At 39.0% G+C, this 24357-nt stretch overlaps 1 protein-coding gene across 13 annotated transcripts in view; it reads left to right on the forward strand.

Annotated features, from left to right (window-relative positions):
• Positions 1-24357, forward strand: part of dlg3 (discs, large homolog 3 (Drosophila)) — a 546829-nt gene that overhangs the window by 499990 nt on the left and 22482 nt on the right. For 8 of the 13 annotated variants that reach the window (XM_043704756.2, XM_087992017.1, XM_043704753.2 and 5 more), the window contains 4 exons: positions 84-198; positions 8608-8784; positions 15845-15920; positions 21690-21789. In XM_043704756.2, the coding sequence (XP_043560691.1) occupies positions 84-198; positions 8608-8784; positions 15845-15920; positions 21690-21789 (468 nt within the window). Of the gene's footprint in view, positions 1-83; positions 199-8607; positions 8785-15844; positions 15921-21689; positions 21790-22346; positions 22393-24357 lie in introns of all 13 variants that reach the window. The other 5 variants (XM_087992019.1, XM_087992020.1, XM_043704754.2 and 2 more) reach the window with 2 other exon arrangements.

The raw sequence follows: 24357 nt of genomic DNA on the forward strand, positions 1-24357 counted from the left end.
CATGAGTGCTATCTAATCATCTAGTTAATTACTTCATATTGCTTTAGTTCTGCTGCCAATCTATAATTCTGTTTTGTTTTAAGAGTACAGCCGTTTTGAGTCTAAAATCCATGACCTTCGGGAACAGATGATGAACAGCAGTATGAGCTCTGGATCCGGCTCCCTACGGACCAGTGAGAAACGCTCGCTTTATGTCCGGTAAGTTTTTTTTATACAGATGAGGAGGTGGATATGCTTTTTGGATACACTCAAGGATTTCAGTTAGCAAGAGATAGTATAGTAGTTTAATCGAGAAATGGGTATCTCATTCACTTACTTCCTTTTGAAACTGTAGTCAGGTTGTTGCACTTATTACATAATAATTGACACTATACCCACCACTTCAAAATAATTCATTTTTCAGTGCTTTGAGTTGTTTTGATGTGACCAGGTATTGAGTAATTTTTATTTCTAAATAAACTCCTGTTTTCAGTGGAGTCTCAATTAACTTATCAGCTTACAGTATTACTATCATCCTAAAGGGGAAGTTAAATCTAACTGTTAGAATATTTAAGAAGACAATAGAAGCATGGCTCCTAACTGATTCCTTGTCATCTTAATAATTTGGAGTTTATCTATTTCAGCTTCTACCATGAGAAATTAAGAAATCAGTGTGGTATAAGAGCATTTTAAAATTTACACTGGGTATATAGAACTTACAGTAGAAAACACAAGATTAAGAATTGCCATGTCAGTTCTGGGCACTGCTTTTGGACTCATGGTATGTGGTGCAACGTGGGCAAGTAAATTTCCTGCTGATTACCATCAACTGCCTTTCATGACTGATGATCAGAACATTACTTGGAGGAAGCACTGAGGATGGCAAGGATGTCAGTGGGTCTTGGTGGGGGACCAAGAGTGGCTTGGTAGCACCACTACCGATGGAGCTCACTGAGCCCTAAATGACATAGCTGGATCAATGTTAGGTGGTAAGTGAACCATAAGAGAAAAACGTGTTTGCGTTCTCACTGATTGTCATGAGACAGTATTGGTAAGGGTAGCAACTGCGGAGTATCTATGGTATCAAAGTCCTGACTTCACATTGAGGATACCATTGATCATGTTGTGTGGCACAGCCCTTGCAGTAAATTGGAGAAATTTCAAATAGACCCAACAACTTAGGTTGGGTAACCATGAGGTGTTGTGGGCCAAAAACAGCTGGATAATTATATTGAGCTACAATTTAACCTGAAGACTTTGCATACATGCCAATCTACCATTACCATTAAGTAGGGGATCAAAGCTGGTTCTGCAGCACCAGGCATACTTATTAGTGATGTGGCAACAAAGTGAATCCATGACACAGATTTACTTCCATTACAAGCAGCAGAAACAGTATGTGACAGACAAGAATAAATGATTTCAAATCTAACAGATCAGACCTAAGCTCTGCAAAGTTTATTTACATCCAGTTGTGGATTGCTAAGCAGGAGGAGGAAGCTCTCATAAGTATCCCCAGCTTCAATGATGAGGAGTCCAGTACTTCAATGAAGAAGTCAATCCTGAAGCAATTACAACCATTTTAAGCCAGAGTTGCTATGTGGATGATCAGTTCTGGCCTCCTCCTGAGATCCTCAGCATTACAGATCACAGTCTTCAATCAATCAGATTTATTCCACGTGATATCAAGAAACAGCCAAAAGCACTGGGTGTTCACCCATAAGACTCGATGAATCCATTGAAATCATGGCTAACCACATAATCCTCAATCCAACTTTCCTGCCTTACCCCATTACCTTTGATTCCTTCAGTAAATAGAAATCTGCCAATTTCAGTCTTAAAAATATTTAACTCCGCCTTGACTGCCCTTTGCAGTAAAGATTTCCACAGATTCACTACCCTGTGGGAGTAAAGAAATCCTCTTCATCTCTGTTGAAATAGGTGACCTCTTAATCAAGATTGTGCTTCTGGGGCTCAACACTATCCCCAGAGAGAAACAACCTCTCTGAAATGACCCTGTCAATCCCCCTAAGGATTGTCTATTTTTCAATAATGTCTCCTCTCATTCTTCTGAACTCCAATGAGTACAAACCCTCCCCACTCATACTGATTAGATTAGATTACATTACAGTGTGGAAACAGGCCCTTTGGCCCCACAAGTCCACACCGACCCGCCGAAGCGTAACCCACCCATACCCTTACATTTACCCCTTACCTAACACTATGTGCAATTTAGCATGGCCAATTCACCTGACCTGGACATCTTTGGACTGTGGGAGGAAACCGGAGCACCCGGAGGAAACTCATGCAGACACGGGGAGAACATGCAAACTCCACACAGTCAGTCGCCTGAGGCGGGAATTGAACCCGGGTCTCTGGCGCTGTGAGGCAGCAGTGCTAGCCACTGTGCCACCGTCCTCATAAGAAAATCCCTCCTTACCCTGAAACAACATAGTGAATCTTCTTGGACTGTATCCAATGTGTCCTGCAGTTGTGCTGATGATATGTTCCCAAAACTAACAGCACTCCTAGCCAAGCTGTTTCAGTGCATTTACAACACTAGCACCTACTTGACAATATGGAAAATTGTCCAGGTATATGATGTTCACAAAAAGCAAAAAAACCTAACCCTGCCAGTTGATGCCCTGTCACTCTACTTTCCATCATCAACAATGTGATGGGAATGGTCCTCAATAGTGCCATAAAGTAGCACCTGTTTAGCAATAACGTGCTCACTGACACTCGGTTTGCATTCTGCCAAGCATACTCAGCTCTTGACTTCATTACAGCTTTGTTTAAATATTGACAAAACAGGTTTTTTTTTCCCATGGTGTCTACCCTTGACGTCAACACAGACTGTGCCATCAAGGAGTACTAACAAAACTGGAGTAAATGGCAATCGGGTTGGAGACATAACTTGCACAAACGTTGATGGTTGTGGTCCCAGGACATTACGGCAGAAGCTCCTCTTGGGAGGGTCCTAAGCTCAATCATCATCAGCTTCTTCAGCAAAGTCTTTCCCTCGATGGTGAGGTTAGAAATGGTGATGTTTGCCAAGGCTTGCACAATATGCAGCACTATTTGTGACTATTCAGATACTGAATTAGCTTGTACTGATATGTGCAAATAATTTGTGCTACAATAAGTGATCTCCAACAAGGGAAATCTAACCATTGCCCCTTGGCATTCAAGTGAATTTACTATTGTTAAATCACTCACTATCAATATTCTGAGGATTACTATTGACTAGAAACTGAACTGGACCAACAGCAAAAACAGATGCTACAAGAGCAGGGCAGAGGCTGGAAATTATATGAGGAGTAACTCATTTCTTATCACCCCAATGCCCGCCTTCCATCTACAGGAGCAAGTCAGAAACATGATGGAATATCTGGATTGACATAGAGTCAGAGAGATGTACAGCATGGAAACAGATCCTTCGGTCCAACCCGTCCATGCCGACTACATGTCCCAACCCAATCTAGTCCCACCTGCCAGCCTCCAGCCCATATCCCTCCAAACCCTTCCTATTCATATACCCATCCAAATGCCTCTTAAATGTTGCAATTGTACCAGCCTTCACCACATCCTCTGGCAGCTCATTCCATACACATACCACCCTCTGCGGGAAAACGTTGCTCCTGAGGTCTCTTTTATATCTTTCCCCTCTCACCTTACACCTATGCCCTCTAGTTCTGGACTCCTCGACCCCAGGGAAAAGACTTTGTCTATTTATCCTATCCATGCCCCTCATAATTTTGTAAACCTCAATAAGGTCACCCCTCAGCCTCCAATGCTCCAGAGAAAACAGCCCCAGCCTGTTCAGCTTCTCCGTGTAGCTCAAATCCTCCAACCCTGGCAACATCCTTGTAAATCTTTTCTGAACCCTTTCAAATTTCACAACATCTTTCCAATAGGAAGGAGACCAGAATTGCACGCAATATTCCAACAGTGGCCTAACCAATGTCCTGTACAGCCGCAACATGACCTCCCAACTCCTGTACTCAATACTCTGACCAATAAAGGAAAGCATACCAAACGCCTTCTTCACTATCCTATCTACCTGCGACTCCACTTTAAAGGAGCTATGAATCTGCACTCCAAGGTCTCTTTGTTCAGCAACACTCCCTAGGACCTTACCATTAAGTGTACAAGTCCTGCTAAGATTTGCTTTCCCAAAATGCAGCACCTCGCATTTATCTGAATTAAACTCCATCTGCCACTTCTCAGCCCATTGGCCCATCTGGTCCAGATCCTGTAGTAATCTGAGGTAACCCTCTTCACTGTCCACTACACCTCCAATTTTGGTGTCATCTGCAAACTTACTAACTGTACCTGTTATGCTCGCATCCAAATCATTTATGTAAATGACAAAAAGTAGAGGGCCCAGCACTGATCCTTGTGGCACTACACTGGTCGCAGGCCTCCAGTCTGAAAAACAACCCTCCACCACAACCTTCTGTCTTCTACCTTTGAGCCAGTTCTGTATCCAAATGGCTAGTTCTCCCTGTATTCCATGAGATCTAACCTTGCTAATCAGTCTCCCATGGGGAACCTTGTCGAACGCCTTGCTGAAGTCCATATAGATCACATCTACTGCTCTGCCCTCATCAATCTTCTTTGTTACTTCTTCAAAAAACTCAATCAAGTTTGTGAGACATGATTTCCCATGCACAAAGCCATTTTGACTGTCCCGAATCAGTCCTTGCCTTTCCAAATACATGTACATCCTGTCCCTCAGGATTCCCTCCAACAACTTGCCCACCACCAAGGTCAGGCTCACTGGTATATAGTTCCCTGGCTTGTCCTTACCACCCTTCTTAAACAGTGGCACCTCACCTGTGACTATCGATGATACAAATATCTCAGCAAGAGGCCCAGCAATCACTTCTCTAGCTTCCCACAGAGTTCTCGGGTACACCCGATCAGGTCCTGGGGATTTATCCACTTTTAACCGTTTCAAGACGTTCAGCACTTCCTCCCCTGTAATCTGGACATTTTGTAAGATGTCACCATCTATTTCCCTACAGTCTATATCTTCCATATCCTTTTCCACAGTAAATACTGATGCAAAATATTCATTTAGTATCTCCCCCATTTTCTGTGGCTCCACACAAAGGCTGCCTTGCTGATTTTTGAGGGGCCCTATTCTCTCCCTAGTTATCCTTTTGTCCTTAATATATTTCTAAAACCCCTTTGGATTCTCCATAATTCTATTTGCCAAAGCTATCTCATGTCCCCGTTTTGCCCTCCTGATTTCCCTCTTAAGTATACTCCTACTTTCTTTATACTCTTTGAAGGATTCACTCGATCTATCCTGTCTATACCTGACATATGCTTCCTTCTTTTTCTTAACCAAACCCTCAATTTCTTTAGTCATCCAGCATTCCCTATAGTTACCAGCCTTCCCTTTCACCCTGACAGGAATATACTTTCTCTGGATTTTTGTTATCTCATTTTTGAAGGCTTCCCATTTTCCAGCCATCCCTTTACCTGCGAACATCTGCCTCCAATCAGCTTTTGAAAGTTCTTGCCTAATACCGTCAAAATTGGCCTTTCTCCAATTTAGAACTTCAACTTTTACATCTGGTCTATCCTTTTCCATCACTATTTTAAAACGAATAGAATTATGGTCGCTGGCCCCAAAGTGCTCCCCCACTGACAGATCAGTCACCTGCCCTGCCTTATTTCCCAAGAGTAGGTCAAGTTTTGCACCTTCTCCAGTAGGTACATCCTCATACTGAATCAGAAAATTGTCTTGTACACACTTAAGAAATTCCTCTCCATCTAAACCTTTAACACAATGGCAGTCCCAGTCAATGTTTGGAAAGTTAAAATCCCCTACCATAACCACCCTATTATTCTTACAGATAGCTGAGATCTCCTTACAAGTTTGTTTCTGAATTTCCCTCTGACTATTAGGGGATCTATAATACAATCCCAATAAGGTGATCATCCCTTTCTTATTTCTCAGTTCCACCCAAATAACTTCCCTGGATGTATTTCCAGGAATATTCTCCCTTAGCACAGCTGTAATGCTATCCCTTATCAAAAATGCCACTCCCCCTCCTCTTTTGCCTCCCTTTCTATCCTTCCTGTAGCATTTGGATCCTGGAACATTCAGCTGCCAGTCCCTGAGCCATGTCTTCGTAATTGCTATGATATCCTAGTCCCATGTTCCTAACCATGCTGTGAGTTCATCTGCGTTCCCTGGCCCCTTGCGTTGAAATAAATGCAGTTTAATATATTAGTCCTACCTTGTCCTTGCCTGCCCTGACTGACTCACGTCTGTTCTCAGCTGTACCTGTCTCCGATCGATCTCTTTTCTCACTATCTCCCTGGGTCCCACACCCCCCACCTTACTAGTTTAAATCCTCCCAAGCAGTTCTAGCAAATTTCCCTGCCAGTATATTAGTCCCCTTCCAATTTAGGTGCAATCCGTCCTTCTTGTACAGGTCACTTCTACCCCAAAAGAGATTCCAATGATCCAAAAATGTGAATCCTTCTCCCATACACCAGCTCCTCAGCCATGCATTCATCTGCTCTATCCTCCTATTCCTGCCCTCACTAGCTCGTAGCACTGGGAGTAATCCAGATACTACTACCCTTGAGGCTCCAACAACACTCAAACTTGACACCATCCTCAAAAAGCAATCTGCTTACTGGCTCACTACCTAAAACCTGCAACATTCGCTTATTCCATGTACATTGGCAGCAGTGTGCATTACTGACAATATGCCTTGTATCAAATCATATTCCACAACACCGATCAAACCCACAATCTCTACCATTGAGTAGGACAAGATCAACCTTCTTAACAGCATTATGGGTCTACTTACATCAAATGACTGCAGTGGTTGAAGAAGGCAACTCACCACTGCCTTCTCAAGACAATTAGGGATGTGCATTAAATATTGGCCCTGACAGTGACACTCAAAGCCCAAATGAACAAAATGAAAAATAATGCAAGTATGCAGTCTAAGTAACCCCAAATAAATATTCAGAAGACAGACATTGAGGGAAGGCTCCACAAGACTGGAAAGTGGCAAATACGATTCCTTCCTTTAAGAAGGGAAGGGGACAGAAAGCAGGAAGGTACAGACTGGTTTACACAACATCTTCATGGGGAAGATGATAGAAGTTATGAGTAAAGAAGCTATGGCTGGGAAATTAAAAAAAAACTTCCAAGATAAACAGGCAGACTAAATTTGAATTTGTGCAAGGGGAAATACTGTTTAATCAAATTAATATAGCTAAAAGTTTAAAAAAAAAGGACTGGTGGATGTACTGCATTTAAATTTAAAGAAGGCATTTGAAAACTTGTCACATCAAAGGTTATTGTGGAGAATAAAAACTCATGGTGTAGCGGATAATATTGGCATGGATAAGAGATTGGCTCGGTAACAGGAAACAAAGAGAAGGCATAATCAGTGCTGGATCTCAAGTTTTTATAATTTATATGAATTACTTGGATAAGGGTTGCTAAATTCGTGATGACAGAAAGATTGGTAGAAAAGTAAATTGTGAGGAGGACATTTTAAGGAAGCCACAAAGGTCATGTGAGTGGGCAAAAAATCTGACAAATTAAGTGTGATTGGAAAAAATGTGGAATTGTCCACTTTGGCAGGAATAATTTTTTAAAATTAATTTATCTAGGTGTTGAGAGATTTCAAAGTTCTGAGGTAAAGAGGGATCTCCATGAATGGTTAAACTAGAAAAATCTTCAGGTGCATTAGAATAATTAACCAGCCTATGCTTTTAAAATTCAAAAGCATAATGTCAAATTTTGGATGTGATTCCATGATTTAGTAATACTTACTGAAAATTACAAAGGAATATTGACAGTTGGTTTTCGCTTGTCGGTTTTGCCCATTCAATGTAGAAAAATAGACCTAGGAAGGATAGCCAAGAATATTTTCTAAATGCCAAGAACCTGAAAACTGTTTTGAAGACAGCACCAATAGAATGATTTATCAGCAGCTGAGAAAGGTTTATTGCAGATTCACCAGAATTATATCATGCTAAAAGGGTTGACTTATAAGGATAGATCACTTAAATGCAGAAGAGAAAAGGGTAAAATTCTTGAAACATTTTAAATGATCAAAGGACTTGATTAAAACTACTTCCTCTAGAGGAGAAGATCAGAACAGGGGGATATAACTTTAATAGTTGAGAGAAATCAGGCGTTAAGTCAGAAAGCACTTCTTCACACAAAAATTAATGGAAATTTGGAGCTTTCAGCCCATTCCCACCATGAAGGAGAAAAAGGCTGATGAGGCTGTGTCAATAGAAGATTGAACAACTGATTGTAAAGTAATTTTTTGTTAGATAAGAATATTGAGGGCTACAGACCAAAATGGATAAATATAGATAATGTACTGGTCAGCCATGATCTAACTGAATGGCAGAGCAGACTAAATAGGCTATTCTTTTTCTTTTTTATTTCTAGCCCAGTTATCCTTATGTTTGTTCAATGTGATTAATACCGACATTGGGGATTCTGGGGAGATAGTTCCCAGACCTTAAATGTGCAACATTACTGCGTGTGTGTGCTCTTTCTCATCACCCTGTAATAGTTGTCAAAAGTATTCTGAGCTTACAGTATATCTTTTGCCTTTTGTTTTGCAGTGCTCTTTTTGACTACGATAGAACCAAAGACAGTTGTCTGCCAAGTCAAGGGCTGAGTTTCTTGTATGGTGATATTTTACATGTCATTAATGCCTCTGATGATGAATGGTGGCAAGCGCGACTTGTTACACCTCATGGTGAGAGTGAGCAGATTGGTGTCATACCAAGCAAGAAACGGTGAGTGAGAAACCTTTCTACTAACATTTCAGTGCATTGAATCATTCATAAAATTTCTTATCTCTCCTGAAAAGCAAAAAAAATTTTGATGTCACACACATCAATCCCCCAGCGAAGACTTCACAACTCTATCTAACTTACTCATACTGTCTCAAGGGTGAACCAGATTGTTCACAGTCTAGGAATGCTATACCCTAAAATAAACCTGCAATCCCATAACCTCTATATCACAAAAGATCTTTAACATCCACCTCTGTAACCTTGTTATCTCTGCCCTAGCTAGGTTTATCTGTTGTTGAAATCCTCTTTCATGCTTTTGGTTAATTTCAGACTTTACTGTTCCAATATTCTTTATCATGTCTCTCACCTTCCAACTTCCATAAACTTGAAAATGTCCAAAACTCTGCTTTTCACACCCTAACTTGGGTAAAGCCGTGCCAGCCTATCTGTCTTCTGTCATCTGAACTCCTGTGACTCCCTGCCCAGCACTACTTTAAATTTGAAGTTCTCATCTTTATGTTTCCATTTTCCATGGTCTCACCTCTCCCATCTCAGTACTCTCCTTTAGTCCTATAACTTGCACAGAACTATGCATTTCTCCAACTTGTCAACTCCCCACTGCCTTCTCCTCACCAGTGATTGCTCTGCATTGAGCTATTTCGGCCCCAAGATCGGTAATTCTCTCTCAGTAACTCTCCATATTTACTTCTTTTCACCACACTTTCACACCACACTTTCCTAATATAGCTTTTTTTTAAGGTTGGTATCAATTTTTATCTGGTTGTATACTCCGCAAAAGTGCCTCGGGATGTTTATAAACACAAGTCATTGTTCTTGGCCCAGAGGATAAATGGTTATTTTTGTGAAGTTGTCATTCTGCCTTTTTCTTAATTGAAGAAAAATATAGGTTTTTTTCATCTTTCTAATCGCTGATATTGCAGTATTTGCTCTATGTTAGTTAACGGTACTTGCTTAGAGCAAATTTTTCTTTAGTGTACAAATTATTTCATTTCAGCCTTTCTTTCAAAATTGTAAAATGTACTATTCTTTCTAATAGAAAAAAGTTTTCAAGAAAAAGGTTGTGGGTGGCACGGTGGCACAGTGGTTAGCACTGCTGCCTCACAGCGCCTGAGACCCTGGTTCAGTTCCCGCCTCAGGCGACTGACTGTGTGGAGTTTGCCCGTTCTCCCCGTGTCTGTGTGGGTTTCCTCCGGGTGCTCCGGTTTCCTCCCACTGTCCAAAGATGTGCAGGTCAGGTGAATTGGCCATGCTAAATTGCCCATAGTGTTAGGTAAGGGGTAAATGCAGGGGTTGCACTTCGGCGGGTCGGTGTGGGCTTGTTGGGCCGAAGGGCCTGTTTCCACACTGTAATGTAATGTAATCTAATCTAATAACCCCAAGAAATTACATTATTTTTGTGAAAGAAATTAAATGTATTTACTGCTCTGCTGATAGCGCAGAACAAAAAAAGACTTGCATTTCTATAGTGCTTTTCAGAACCATTGGATATCTCAAAATGTTTCACAGCTAAGGAAGCACTTTTTAAAATGTAGTCACTGTTGTAATATTGGAAGTGCGGCAGCAATTTCTTGCAAACAGCAATGTGACAATGACCAGTTGACTGAGGGATATATTTTGGCCAGGGAAATGTGACATCCTTACGTAAGAAAGGTTGCACAGATAGTCTTAATAGCTCCAGGCCAGTTAATCTAACATTAGTGATGGGCAAGGTATTTGGAATCCTTAATTGGGAAAAAAAAATCAACTGGAACATGGAGAGGTTTGAGTTAATTGAGGAATACCAGCATAGAATTGTAAAAGCCAGGTCATTCCTGACTGATCTAATTGATTAGTTTTTTAAGAAGGGAATGTTGTCCAAATAGGTTTTAAGAATGTGTTTGACAAAGTATCACTTAACAGGCTACTTTATAAAGGTGAGGCTATGGAACTGAAATGCCAGTGTACAGTTGGATAAAGAAATTGACTGAAGGTCAAAAAACTGTGAATTGTGGTAGACCAATAAATAAATTTTCCAAAGTAAACTAGTTCCAGTTCCCAAAGTAAACTAGTTCCAGGCAACTGGAACTAGTTTACTTTGGGAAATTTGGCCCATATCCCTCTAAACCTTTCCTATATCTATCCAATGTCTTTTAAATGTTGTAACTGTACCTGCATTACCATTTCTTCAGGCAGTTCATTCCACATATGAACCATTTACTGTGTAAAAAAAGTTTACCCTAGGGTTCCTTTTAAATCTTTCTCCTCGCACCTTAAAATTATGCCCTCTCGTTTTGAAGTCACCAACCCAAAGGAAAATAACTTTGACCATTCACCTTACTTATGGCTCTCCATTTTATAAACCTCTGTAAGGTCTCCCCTCAACATCCTATTTTCCAGTTAAAAAAAAAGTCCCAACCTATCCAGCCATACTAAAAGGTCTTTGACAGAATGCAGAGAAGATTTACCAGAACAATTCCAGAGCTTTAGGGATTTCATTACAAGGTTAGTTTGAAAAGGCTGGTATCATTCTTCTCAAAGTAGAGGAGACTGAGAGGAGATTTGATATAGGTGAACAAAATTATGCTAGACATAGTAAAGCAGACTAAAAAATAACTCTTCCTGTTGCTGATTTTAAAGAGACTACGGGATACAGATTTTGAGAAGGGAAGAACTACTTTCAGTAGTAAATGGTAATAACTTGGAAATCACTCCAAGGATGGTGCATGTGGAAACAATAATTTAGAAAGAAACTTGAATGGACGCTTGAAGGGAGTACACTGCAGGGAACTAGGAAGGAAGTGGGGAGTGCAGCCCAATGCCTGCTTCTGTTTTGAAAATTACATTCTGATTCTATGAGTCCAAGGATAGCTCCTATGCTGTTCTTTAGAAATAACCTTTAGCATCAACTGACAGGCATATGAAGCCTCAGTTTAATGTCTCATCCAAAGGGTGGCACCCCAGTAGGGCTGTAATCCCTCAATACTGCAATGAATTGTCAGTCTTGATATATATAGTTGAGGCATGATGACGGACCTGAGCTTAGGACCTTACGGCTCAGGTGAAACTTCGACCAATTGAGCCACGATTGGCAGAGCCCAACTGGTGATGTTTTTATCTTGTGATATCTGGTATACCACCCTGTCTGTCAAATTGAGAGTTGAGATTTATGGGGAAGGAAGGAAAAGCACCTGTGGTAAGAATAAACCATTTTAAATAGTAAAATTGTTCAAATTAAGTCCCACTCTAATCTTCCCAACTATGAATGAGGTGCCATGATCAGTATAAGATAGGCACATGTATGCTCAATTGGCATGACAGTCTTTGGTTAATTTTTAAAGCATAAATATTGAAGTTTCAGATTATATACAAATGATTTTTCATAAGCATTGTAATGAACTTTTTACAAATACGTTGTGTGTGTGCATGTGGTTTAATGCTTTTGTGGAACATGGTTAATCAATGCTGAATTACAAGACGTACATAACAAAGATAAATGGATTTAAATATTTTTGTCTCTTTTCTGAGTAACATTAATGAAATGCAGATCGGCTCACAAGCATATTAAGTTTGTAGTACATTTACACTTATCAATATTCATGCATGCATTTTAACAGGTGGGACATGACTACAGCAGAGAGGTGTCTGTGCAACATTTGTTTCGCTGCAAATTGACTCAATGACATCTTCAAAGTTGTCCCACAGTTATGAAAGTCACCATGTTTGATTTTGGATAGCATTTTCTTTTGAGGACGCCCACTGGAGACAAGTCAGTCTGCAGTTTATATCTGTGTACAGCAAATGACTTTTGCATATTGGCTCAGCAAAGCACTTTTAATACTTTCATATTGGAAATGAGACAGTAATGGAGAGGGCAGAGAAGTTTAACCTTGCAAGTTTTCCCAAGTGTACAGGACATTTTAGATGAAATCTTTGAAATTAGTAGGCTTCATATATTAACCCAATGCACACATTAACAGGAAAAGGCACTTCTCAAATGTTCTGCTGGTTTTTGGCTATAGAAGTGGGACACATTGTTTTAATGCCAATTGTCTCGGGTATATCATGATTTTATTTTCTTAGATGGAACTCTCCATTGTGTTGTTTAAAGGACCTAGCTGTAGGAAAAATGGGAAAAAAAGAGGAACCAGGTCCCTATGTAAAAGCCTTCTTTCAACTAATCTGATCTCTTAACTCTTACCTTCTTCCTCCTTCTAACCAGTTTTTAATCAGATTTTTTTACCCTTCTTGAGATTCCATGCTCCTTCCATCTCACGTTCATCCGGCTTGTATTCTTCTGTGTATTTAATGCATCTTCTGACTCTATGTATAATACACAGTACCATCTTCGATCTCTGAATTGAGGCCACGTTACGAATTCTGATTTGCTGAACAAACTGCATTGTCTTTTGCAGTGTCAGTTGTTCTTGCAGCTAACCTTTACTTTGCGTAAGAGCTGGCTTGCAATATCCTCCATCGACTGGTATAACAGTAAAATCTGCATATGTAAAAATTGTAATCTAAACCAGTTATCTGTCCTTTGCATGTATTTTTTTGTAAATATTTCTTCACTCATTGAATTGTGTTCCCAGTGCACAAGAATTGCACCAAATCATTAAGCAGGTTTACTCAACATTAAGATGAACATGCAAAGGAATGATTAGGGGCAAATTGATTCATCAAACTGGAAACCGCTAATCCATTAGTCTGTACATCAGTGTTGTATTCCAAAGGAACTATATTTGCTTTCCTCCTATTCTTTTTTGATATTTCATAATCAATGATTTCTGAAATTTATCAAACATAGCTTTACTTATTTTCTGTGTATAATTCTTTGAGAATTTTAAAATACACCCCATATCACTTAAAAGCATTGTTGACATTTAAACCTCTGTTTCTGCACAGTGGTGTTCTTTATGGTGTATTACAGATACACTTACAGGCTTCTGAGTATTACAGATTATTTATCCTTTTACTGCATGTTTCAAGTTTGCTCACAATCTTCTGTTGTAAAAATCAATGTGAAAAGGCTGTTTAATATATCTGTTATATCATGATCATATTGCTTTAACAAGTTAACTTGCACAATTATTACTTCGCCCTAGGAAATCATGTCTCCAGTGCTATTGGTAGGCTACACAAATAAAATTGTGAATGTATTGTCCGTGTTAAAATAAGGTGATCTTAACTGGTGGCACCTGTATACACTGACAACACACAATATCCCAACCTGCTAATAGCAAAGTCACACGTCTTGATTTTAAGATGCTTACCTAACTCCAGCTTTTTTTTTGCCACTAATTGAGTTAGGTTATCATAAGTCAAGTTGTATTGCTAGTGATAAAACAGTCAAATTCAGTCTTTGAATATCTGTGTGAATATAGTATTTTGATACTTTGTAAAATAATACCGTACTACATTTAAAATATTTATCTCTTACAACAAATCTTGAGAAAACAGCTGTTCAAAAAAAATAGTCTGCAAGTTAAATCTCGGAGGTCAGCTTAGCCTAATTAATAATGCTATTATCTGCATCAGTAAATTAATTAAGTACATTGTCTAAGTTGAAGAAGACATAGTCAAGGCTGACATTGCAATTGAATCTTAAGGAAGTACTGTATTGTTGGAAATGTAACTTGAAACTACTTACTGTACAAGTGGATGTTGAATATTTCATGCATCATAAAATGAAGGGCAGTGAGTTCATTTTCTGCAACCAGCACCACATAATGAACTACATATTTCATCTCTGGGTCTGTCTATTGACCAAGGATTGACCATATTTATTAATATAAAGTATTTGTCTTACAAATTAATTAATTGCATGTGAAGAGATTTAGGATATTTCTGATTTTTGTTCTGACATCACATTTCTGGTTACATTATTGGAAGCTTATGATTTAAATTTGTGGGCGGCACGGTGGCACAGTGGTTAGCACTGTTGTCTCACAGCGCCAGACACCCGGGTTCAATTCCCGCCTCAGTCGACTGACTGTGTGGAGTTTGCATGTTCTCCCCGTGTCTGTGTGGGTTTCCTCCGGGTGCTCCGGTTTCCTCTCACAGTCCAAAGATGTGCAGGTGAGGTGAATTGGCCATGCTAAATTGCCCGTAGTGTTAGGTATAGGGGTAAATGTAGGGGTACGGGTGGGTTGCGCTTAGGCGGGTCGGTGTGGACTTGTTGGGCCGAAGGGCTTGTTTCCATACTGTAATGTAATCTAATCTAAAAAATTGTTATGTTGCTCATTTTTAAAATTTCAACCTAGACATCTCTATTTACTATATTTTGTCATTTTATACATTTTTTTCAACTAGTTTTGTAGTGGGGGTGCTTAGTTTATTTAAAAAATGAATATTTACACTTCTTTGCTGACTGGGATGGCTATCAATTAGTTTCCTTCTATGGTGGATCACACTAGCCCTCAGCACTCCTAATGGATTGTGTCAACAAATATGATAGCTATTGACAAAATTGCAAGGTCTTAGGAATAAGAATGAGATGTATGCTTATTAAATTTGTTTTAATTGTTATTAGTTGCTGAAAGTAAAGTCCATGCTGTTTAATTTTTCATTGTGCCATCGTGAATATCCTGAACAGGCAGACGTCTTCTTGCTTTAATGTTTCATCCTCAGCACTGTAGCAGTACCTTCATAACTGCACTGTAATGTCACCCTAGATGATGTCTTCTTCTCAAGATTAATTAACTTACAGCATGAAGCTTTATCAAAATAATGGCCTTAACCTGACTCAGTGAAAAAGGTGAACTTTATTGTAAGTTCTGAACATAATTTTCTGCTGCCTGTTGCAGAAAGCCATCTTAAAAATTGAGATATTGCTTTCTTGTTCAATTTAATCTCCGTTAGGCCTGATAGACGGACATATCATTGGTCTGTACTGGCATAAGTACAAAGATCCAAGGTTACAAAGCCTACTCAGCCAGCATTGCATGTCTTTCTGTGTAATTTCCTGTACAGTATGCAAAGAGGAACATGACTTTAGTGATAATGACCAAGAAGGTTCTAGTTATTGATTTCTGACATTTCATTTTGTGTTTTTATTTCTCAGCGTTGAGAAGAAAGAGCGAGCAAGATTAAAAACCGTAAAATTCCATGCCAGGCCTGGAGTTATTGAAATGAAAGGGGTAAGTTTTGGAGGGGGAGAAAACACTACTTGAAAAAAGACTAACATTTGAGAACTGTGCCAAGATTGTTGACCTTATTTCTTTTCCACTTACTTGCAGCCTGCAAAATTGAGAGCCAAATGCTTCACTGTTCTCTTGACCATATAACTATTTTTCTGATTGGTACAAAAGCGTAATTAGTTATGATCAAATTTTCTTGTTTTCTTTATACTAGAGTTGAAAGCACCTCTATCTCTTGGATGACCCTGAATCCAACTCCCTTTGGGACTTTGAACATGGCATTGAGCTGACTAGTCTGTTCAGAAGCCTAGAACTGCTCTGTTCCAGCAGAATAAAAAATACAAAAGCCTTGGTTTTCTGCTTTAACACAATAACTATGCTTCTGAATGTGTTTCATATGTTAGTTTATCCTGATGCAACTGACAATGCCCCAGATGTGTTTCAATACATGTAATCAATCTGTAGCATTTCCATACCAAAAACAGGGCAGTAGAATGTCATAAACCTCAGTTACAAGATTGAGCAGGTAGTGCATTTGCAAATGAAACCTCGATAAACTCAGACAAGTAATTAATTTATTTGTATTTACTGGAACTTGAAACTACAACTGAAAAAAATGGCTCTGCTTAAATGTAGTCATATTGAACTATTCTTGCTTGTGATACAGGAAGTCTATCTATTGCATCAGTGAGATGGTAATTCTAAAAGTTGGTGGTTATTTTAATTCATAATCTTATAGTCACTCTCCCATGCAAATCCATTCTGTCACATTCTTTGCTGACATAATCACCCATTTACTCATGTTCCAGATGGCGGGTTTCTTCACAGATGCTTCTTCTCCAGTTCGGGCAGTCTAGGGCAAGAGATTCCCATGAGTTAGTGGAAATGCTGCATTTCTTGCTGGGTGCTTTGAGGACATCTGAAATGCTTTCATTGCTCTTTTGGTAGCCACTTGCCTTAACTGAGCATGGAATAGAGAACTTGTTTTGGAAATTTTGGGCAGAGCATGTGGATGATATGGCCCACTCAACCCAGTGGATTGACAATAACTATTGTCTTGAAGCAAGGGATGTTGTCCTGAAAGAAGCCACTGACATTGGGGCCTCTACCTTTCTATTGGATTTGCAGATGCATTGCTGGTGAATTTTCCTCTGGATTTGAGATGTCTGTTGTGCATTGTGCATGCCGAGAACAGAAAGTTGTAAAGATGCTAAGGAGAATAGAAAACAGGAGAAACTAAGCCAAGCATTGAGTTCGCTTCATGATGTCAAAAAGACAGAGTTAAGGGCACTTTCTCTGAGTGTACACATCATTTGCACTAGGGTAGATGATCCTTAGGCACAACTGGGGATACATGGATACAATCCAATTGCCATAATATAATCATGGCCCATGGTCAACAGGACTGGGAACTGAATATTCAAGGATATTTGACATTTAGGAAGAACAGACAAGAAGGAAAAGGAGGTGGAGTCATATTGATAATAAAGGATGGAATCAGTACATTTGTAAGAAGAATATGTAGAATTTATTTACATGGAACTAAGAAACTGCATGAGGTAGCAGACATCAATTGAACTTACTTAGAAGCCACGAGATAGTAACAGTAGTGTAGAGCTGGAGTGTGGTATTAATTAGCTAGCGAGAGAAATATATAGCACAGACAACATAGTTATTATGAGTGACTTCAATCTGCATATGGACCCTGTAAACCAACTGAGCACTAAACTGGAGGACAACTTTCTGAAATATGTTAAGGGTGGATTTCTAAAGCAGTATATTGATAGACTAACTACAGGAAATGCTATTTAGTATCGTGTAATGAAAAGAGGGCTAATTGAAAATATTATTTTGAAAGAACATTTAGGGAAGAGTGATCTCAGTCTTTGATATTTAGAAATCTATTGATTTTTATTTTTAAAATACTTGAGACTCCATAGCCCTCTTGGGTATAGAATTCCAAAGATTTACTCTTCATTGACCTAAAAAATTCCTCCTCATCACAGTCCTAAAAAGCTTGTGCTGTAATTTGTAACTCCGTTCCCCTGGAATTTAACTTCCCCAGCTTGGGGTGAGTAAGGGAGGGGCTACTGTATATGGGGATGTGTTGTTAGGACTCTTTCCTCCATTTACCCTATGAAACCCTATAAAAAATCTGTGTATTTTAATGTGATCATTTCATTCTTTTGAACTCTACAGAATACATTCCAGTTTTCTCATAGGAAATTCTGTCATCCTAAGAATGTATTTTTTTGCACTCCTCTGTGACAAGTATATCCTTCCTTAAGGATTGCAGATCCTAGCACTCAGAGTCGAGAGTGTGGTGCTGGAAAAGCACAGCAGTTCAGGTAGCATCCAAGGAGCAGGCGAATTGATGTTTCGGGCAGGAATCCAAATCCCTGATCCGAAACTGTATACAATATTAGAGTTGTGGTCGCAGCATAGTTTTATACAGTTGAAGCAAGGCATCTTTTCTCCTCTTTAATCTGTTTGCAATTAAGGGCAACTTAACACTTATTTTCTCAATTGCTGCATGTGCATGTTTGCATTCTGTGACTTATGAACAAGGACATGCAGGATACTATGGACATCAATAGTTCCCAATCTCTCCCTATTTAAAAATTTGTTCCATCATTTCCTCTTACCAAAATGGTTAACCTCGCTTTTTTTGCATTATATTCTGTTGGCCATGTTCTTGCCTATTCACTTAGTCTTTGTCTTTCTGATATGTGCAGATCACAAAATCAGTCCTATGCAATGTTTTTGTTCTGATTTTTGAGGCCCAGACTGCTGAAAGAGTGCTTATGTGTTTTGGTTCTGATTTCCAGCCTCCTTTGGTTTGTTTAGTGCTTATGTACAAAGCTGCTAATAGAATGATAGTAGCTGCGTTAATTCTGAGCTTGCATGTGTGGTTTTGCAACCCAGGTTATTGTGACCTTTGTCAAAGAGAATGGGTTGGATTTGCATCCAGGAAGTTGTCATCAACACAAGCAGTGACATTTGCATTGAATCTCACCTCCAAAACCATGCATTTACAATCATATATTGGTGTTTTTTTTTGGTTTTTATTCAATCTGTCTTGCAACTCCTTCTAATACCAGAATTTCAACTTCCTGTAACCAGTTCTTCTGTTCCCTCAATTCTAGCTGTTTATACATTCTCCCTCTGCTTCACCACTTGGGACTTAGTAATTTGTATCCAAATGTCTGAGATTTTCCTAAAATCTATATCTGACCAAGTTTTTTTGGATCATCTTTGCTTACCATCCTTTTTCTAATTTAGCATTGATATTTATTGATGAAGTGTCTGAAATGCTTTGTAATATTTTTACATTTAGAGGTGATTCACAAATATAAGTTGTTGAAAAGGTAGTGGGGTGCTCATACCTAATAGAATATTTATTGCAAATAAGGAGGTCCTTTAAAATGTCAAAATCACAGATCTACATTCCTAATAATAAATAGTATTGCTGCCTCACATTCCATCTATCTGATACCAGCATTGCAGCACTTAATATCCATTATTTTCAATTTTCATTATCTTTAAACTATCAGGCTGTTTTGACTTTAAAATATAAACTGTTTGTTCTCTCCAGACCAGCTAACCATAACGAAGGATAATAGACCCCATTAGGTCCTGGAGTTGGGAGAGGAATTCGGAAGACTGGAGTTGGTTACAGAAATGAATTAGGATATGGCTGTAACAGGAGGGTTGGGGAGTGGTTTGGCACTTCGTGTGCTGTTGATATTGTGCCATATAAAGCTGAGGACTTCAGTATTAACAGGGACATTTACACTTTGGATTGTTGCTGGTGCATGTATGCAGGGAATATTAATATTATTGAGGCGGGAGGGGGAAGTTGTACATTCTTCTCAGAAGCTACCATGGATTCTTTAGGGATATTAATACTGTATGGCTAGTTTTGGCAAGCTGGTTGAGCATGTATTTCTTAGATCGTATTAGTGCCATCTAGAGGAATTAACTTTACATGCAATATGGGATTTGATTCCATTGATTGGTAGTATTTGCCGAGGTGTACTTCCTGGCAGTATCAACACTGGGGTGGGGTGAAACTAGTGAGACATCAATGGTGTGCTTTTTTAGGCTTGGTAATTTAGTTACTATTACTACTTGGGCTGTGCATTAGATTTTCTGATGTTTCCTGTCTCCTAAGTTCCAACAATTCCTACGATCGTAGACTTTAACTTCAACCAGAGAGAAGAATAAAAAGGTTGAATGACGTCCTCTGTCTTTTGAGATCACAGTTTCCATTAAAGCTTTAATGTAAATTGGAGAATTTGATTCAGACTAAACAGAAACGCAAAGACTGAAATTGACCTTCACAGTGCTTCAATTAAATGTGTTCAGTGATATTAGTCTGTCTAATACAATACTGTCTCAAAGGCTGGAGTGTGTGTGCTTGGTCTGGGATAGTTTCATTTGTTATTTGTTATTTAATTTTTCCCATAATGTTATCATTTCAAACATTTCCCTTTACAAGTTGTAAACATGGTGATGCAATGACTGTAAAATCCAAGGGGTAAATGTATCCATCGTACATGGCACCATCAAGTACCAGGTTCTATTTGCTAATACTGCTGGGGATGGGCAAATCTTGGTTGAGTTAGTCCTGTCCAAGTTGGAGAGCTTCACAAGTCACAATAACGGTCAAGATTATTGCAATCAATTTCAACATTTTAGTACAGAACTTAACCTCTGCCATTCTGCAATAGGATGTGAATGTTAACATTTTGGAAACAACATTCAGGTGAATATCTAGTCCCTTATATTTGATTTATTTGTCATTTCTCCAGATCCATATGAACATTGTATCTAATACTACAGAGACTATATTCTTAGGGTAACTTTGATTCTGGACTAGAGGCAGTAAGTCTTACCTACCAATAAGGAGAAAGTCTTACCTACCAATAAGCATATTTAGGCATACGTAACAATTTGAGATGGCACACTGGTAAAATTATGACAGTAATTGAAAAATCCAAGTCAAGTGTGTATTGGAAGTTCTGGCATGTGCTACCAATTGATAAGGGCATCTTTAACCAGCATGAATGCACTAAATTATCCATAAATTCTGCTTCCAGACACATAAACATCTTAAGTAATTATCAGGATTCATTCCAATATTTGAACTGCTGTTAGATACAAATGTCTAAGCAGTAAATAGGCACATCAGCCTATAGGAGAAAGTGAGGACTGCAGATGCTGGAGATCAGAGCTGAAAAATGTGTTGCTGGAAAAGCGCAGCAGGTCAGGCAGCATCCAAGGAGCAGGAGAATCGACGTTTAGGGCATAAGCCCTTCTTCAAGAATGAACCCTCCTAATTTCTGAAGAAGGGCTTATTATCGAAACGTCGATTCTCCTGCTCCTTGGATGCTGCCTGACCCGCTGCGCTTTTCCAGCAACACATCAGCCTATAGTTTCATTACAGTCTGGAATTTTGACATGAAATATAGTATGTGTTGGAATGTATTGGATTAGGAATTAAGTACTGAGCTAGAGCTGTTGGAGAGCCCAGATTGTTAACAAGTAATGGCAAATTTTGGTTTAATGAAACTTGGCTGGCTGATTGTGTTAAGTGAAAGAATTTGGTTATTGAGAGAAGATGCCATCCAGTGCAGTCAAGTAAAGCCTTGTTTATCTGATTTTGCTCACCATGTCACTGCTGATCCACATTTACAATGTGTTTTGCATGAATGAAACATCCATTCATCCTCCTATGTCCTCCATCCATCCTCTTCTCCTTCACAGTCATCCAGAGCCAAGCGTAAAAAGAGCATCTTGTCTCGAAAGTTTACCTTCTACAGGAGCAAGGAGAATATTGTACAGGAGCACACAGGTGATCATGGCCGTAAGTAACTGTAGGCTTACATGAAGTTTGATCAGAGGGAACAACATTCTGTAAGCACTAACTCAGTGTGGTGCAAACACTAACATGTCTGTACAATGGTTCCAGTGTTCCCAATGCTTTTCCATGGATGTATCAAATGGGGTCTCGGCAGTTCCAGACTGAGGTATAATTCTGCTCTGTATGACAGTGAGCAGAGTGAGAGCTGCTATTAGTGTCTATGTTGCAGAATTAACAAGTTGTAATTATTTTAAACATTAATAACATTCCCAAAATTCATGTAATATCATGTCTGCTGAATCTGGGTTAACACTGAATATATCTAATGCAATTTCAATTTAACAGACGAACAATTCTATTTGAATATTCCCTAGTCTCCATTTGGTGGAACAGTTAAAATCAATGAAGTCCTCAGTAACTGCAGTGGCCCCAATAGCTACTTCTATTCTGCTCTATCACTGTGCAGGAGTCCAGGTGCTAATTCACTCCTTTCCTGTTTCTATATCTCTTTTTGTTTCCGTGTTATTTCTAAATTTTTGCTGTCCGGTGATTGGATCCAGGAGTTCCCTGGATTAAGTGATGACTATTACGGGATGAAGAACCTGAGTAAGTGAGAGACCAACATTTGTGAATCTAGAAATCACAAACACATATCTTGGAACATCTGATTTTTCTTCACTTCTGCTGTAATCCCGAGTAACTTTATTAGCATTGCCAGTGCCTCAAGTCCATTTTTACACTAGTTTTTCAGGGCTGCCTCTCTCTGATAATTTCCAAAATGATGACTCAGTGTTGCAAATTAAACTAAGGTACAAGTTAATATTTTATCGGTTTAATTGTACAATAAATTCTTAATCAACACTCAGTCGTTTAATGCAATGTAAATCACATAACTGATACCTTATAATTTTGTGCACCATTAAAAAATTTGTGTCGAAGTTGAGAGACTTTGTGTGTTTATAATGCATATGATTTATAAAAAGAGAATTAAAAAGGGATGATTTTAGTTTGTGTTTTTAGCTTTTGCAAATGATTAGTTGCTGTCTATCGTAAACTACATGGCGAAGTGCCACATTGGATGCTGCAGCTCAGGACATCAGAGCTATCAACCAGGATGTAAATAGTTGGAGTTTAATTATCCATTTTAATCTTTCTCGAACAAATCTTTGCTTTTTGTTCCAAGACTCCAATGTGGAAATAGTCTTGGATCAACAGGAATAGTGGTATTTTTAGTAGTACCTTCTGATATCAGTTTACCCATGTAAAGAACTGCTTACATCTCTTACATTGGCATGTTTTAACTCAATCCCTGACCTGTGCTGCTATGATGTTATTTTATTACTTTCTCACTGCATATAATTAACTGATCACTCACTCCTACTGTATGAACATATATTAAATCCTCAGTTTGAATCCTTTCTCAGATTTAGAACTTCTCATCTCCAGATACCTAGAGAGCAGATGTACCCTGAAAAATGCATTATGGACCTCTTAGAAGTCCTGATGCAGTAATTGCTTAGAAAAGTTAAGCTTCTGTTGGGCAGTTGCCCAGTGCTTGGAACCCTCAGACAGAGTCCCCAGTTCTGCGTTGGAGACCAACCTTAATAGTTATTCACAAAAATTTAGAGGAATTTAAACTTATTCTAACTCTTAATCTGGCCTCTCAAATCACTCTCACTGATCCTTTCTCTGGGTACCCAGTTGATTACCTCCATGCTACCCTGACCTGCAATTTCTGATCTTTCATGTCCTCATCCACTTGCCTGCTACCTGTATCCCTTCACTTATTTGCCCATCCTCTCACCTTTCTATTTTTCACTGAACATGTCACCTAACTGAACAACTCCTCCTTGCCCAACCAGCAGTCATCCTATTCTCTCATCCATTTATGTTACGCATTTACCCTTTCTCCTTGTCAAAGAGTTTTTCAGCTGTTAACTATTGGAATATGGAAGTTACTGCTGTAGAAAGCGGTGTAGTTTGGCCTCTAGCATTGATCCTGTACTGTGCTAGAAGGCTTCCTGAACAGGAACACTTTGCATTTCTGAAGAGGCTCAAATCATGGAGCTCTGAAGCAGGGTAAGTGAAAAAGAGTAGTGACAATCTGACTTATTGCTACTCCTCGTAAGATTCGTTCCTTGGTTTCTTGATCTCACTTCTACCAGGTTTTCTTTCTGGCAGAACTGATAGTCCAGCTGATGAAGGTGCTGGATGAGTCTGGCAGTGCACAGGTGGTTGAAAGTCAATTTTTATTTCTAAGAAAGTCACTGCTGCACTTGCTAGGATCTTGTATGTTGTGGTGGCAATGATGTGCATGAGGGAAGTACATTTCATCTGTGTGATGCAACACAGAACGAAGTATTCTGCATTAGAATATCAGCCTATGAGATTATCCTCACCATAGTAATGAAGGATAATAGCTGTGAATACCCAAGAGCTTTATATATTCAGACCTAACAGCAGAATCATATCCCACAGGGGACAATAAATGTTTTATAGTAAACAAAAATCTAATAAGAATCAGTCTAAGATTTTTGATCAGTGTATTTTTCCAAACCTCCATGAAAATAT

The sequence above is a fragment of the Chiloscyllium plagiosum genome, unplaced genomic scaffold (genome assembly GCF_037043375.1).
Source record: "Chiloscyllium plagiosum isolate Xiang-an unplaced genomic scaffold, Cpla_swu_hap1 HiC_scaffold_11, whole genome shotgun sequence".
NCBI lineage: Eukaryota > Metazoa > Chordata > Chondrichthyes > Orectolobiformes > Hemiscylliidae > Chiloscyllium > Chiloscyllium plagiosum.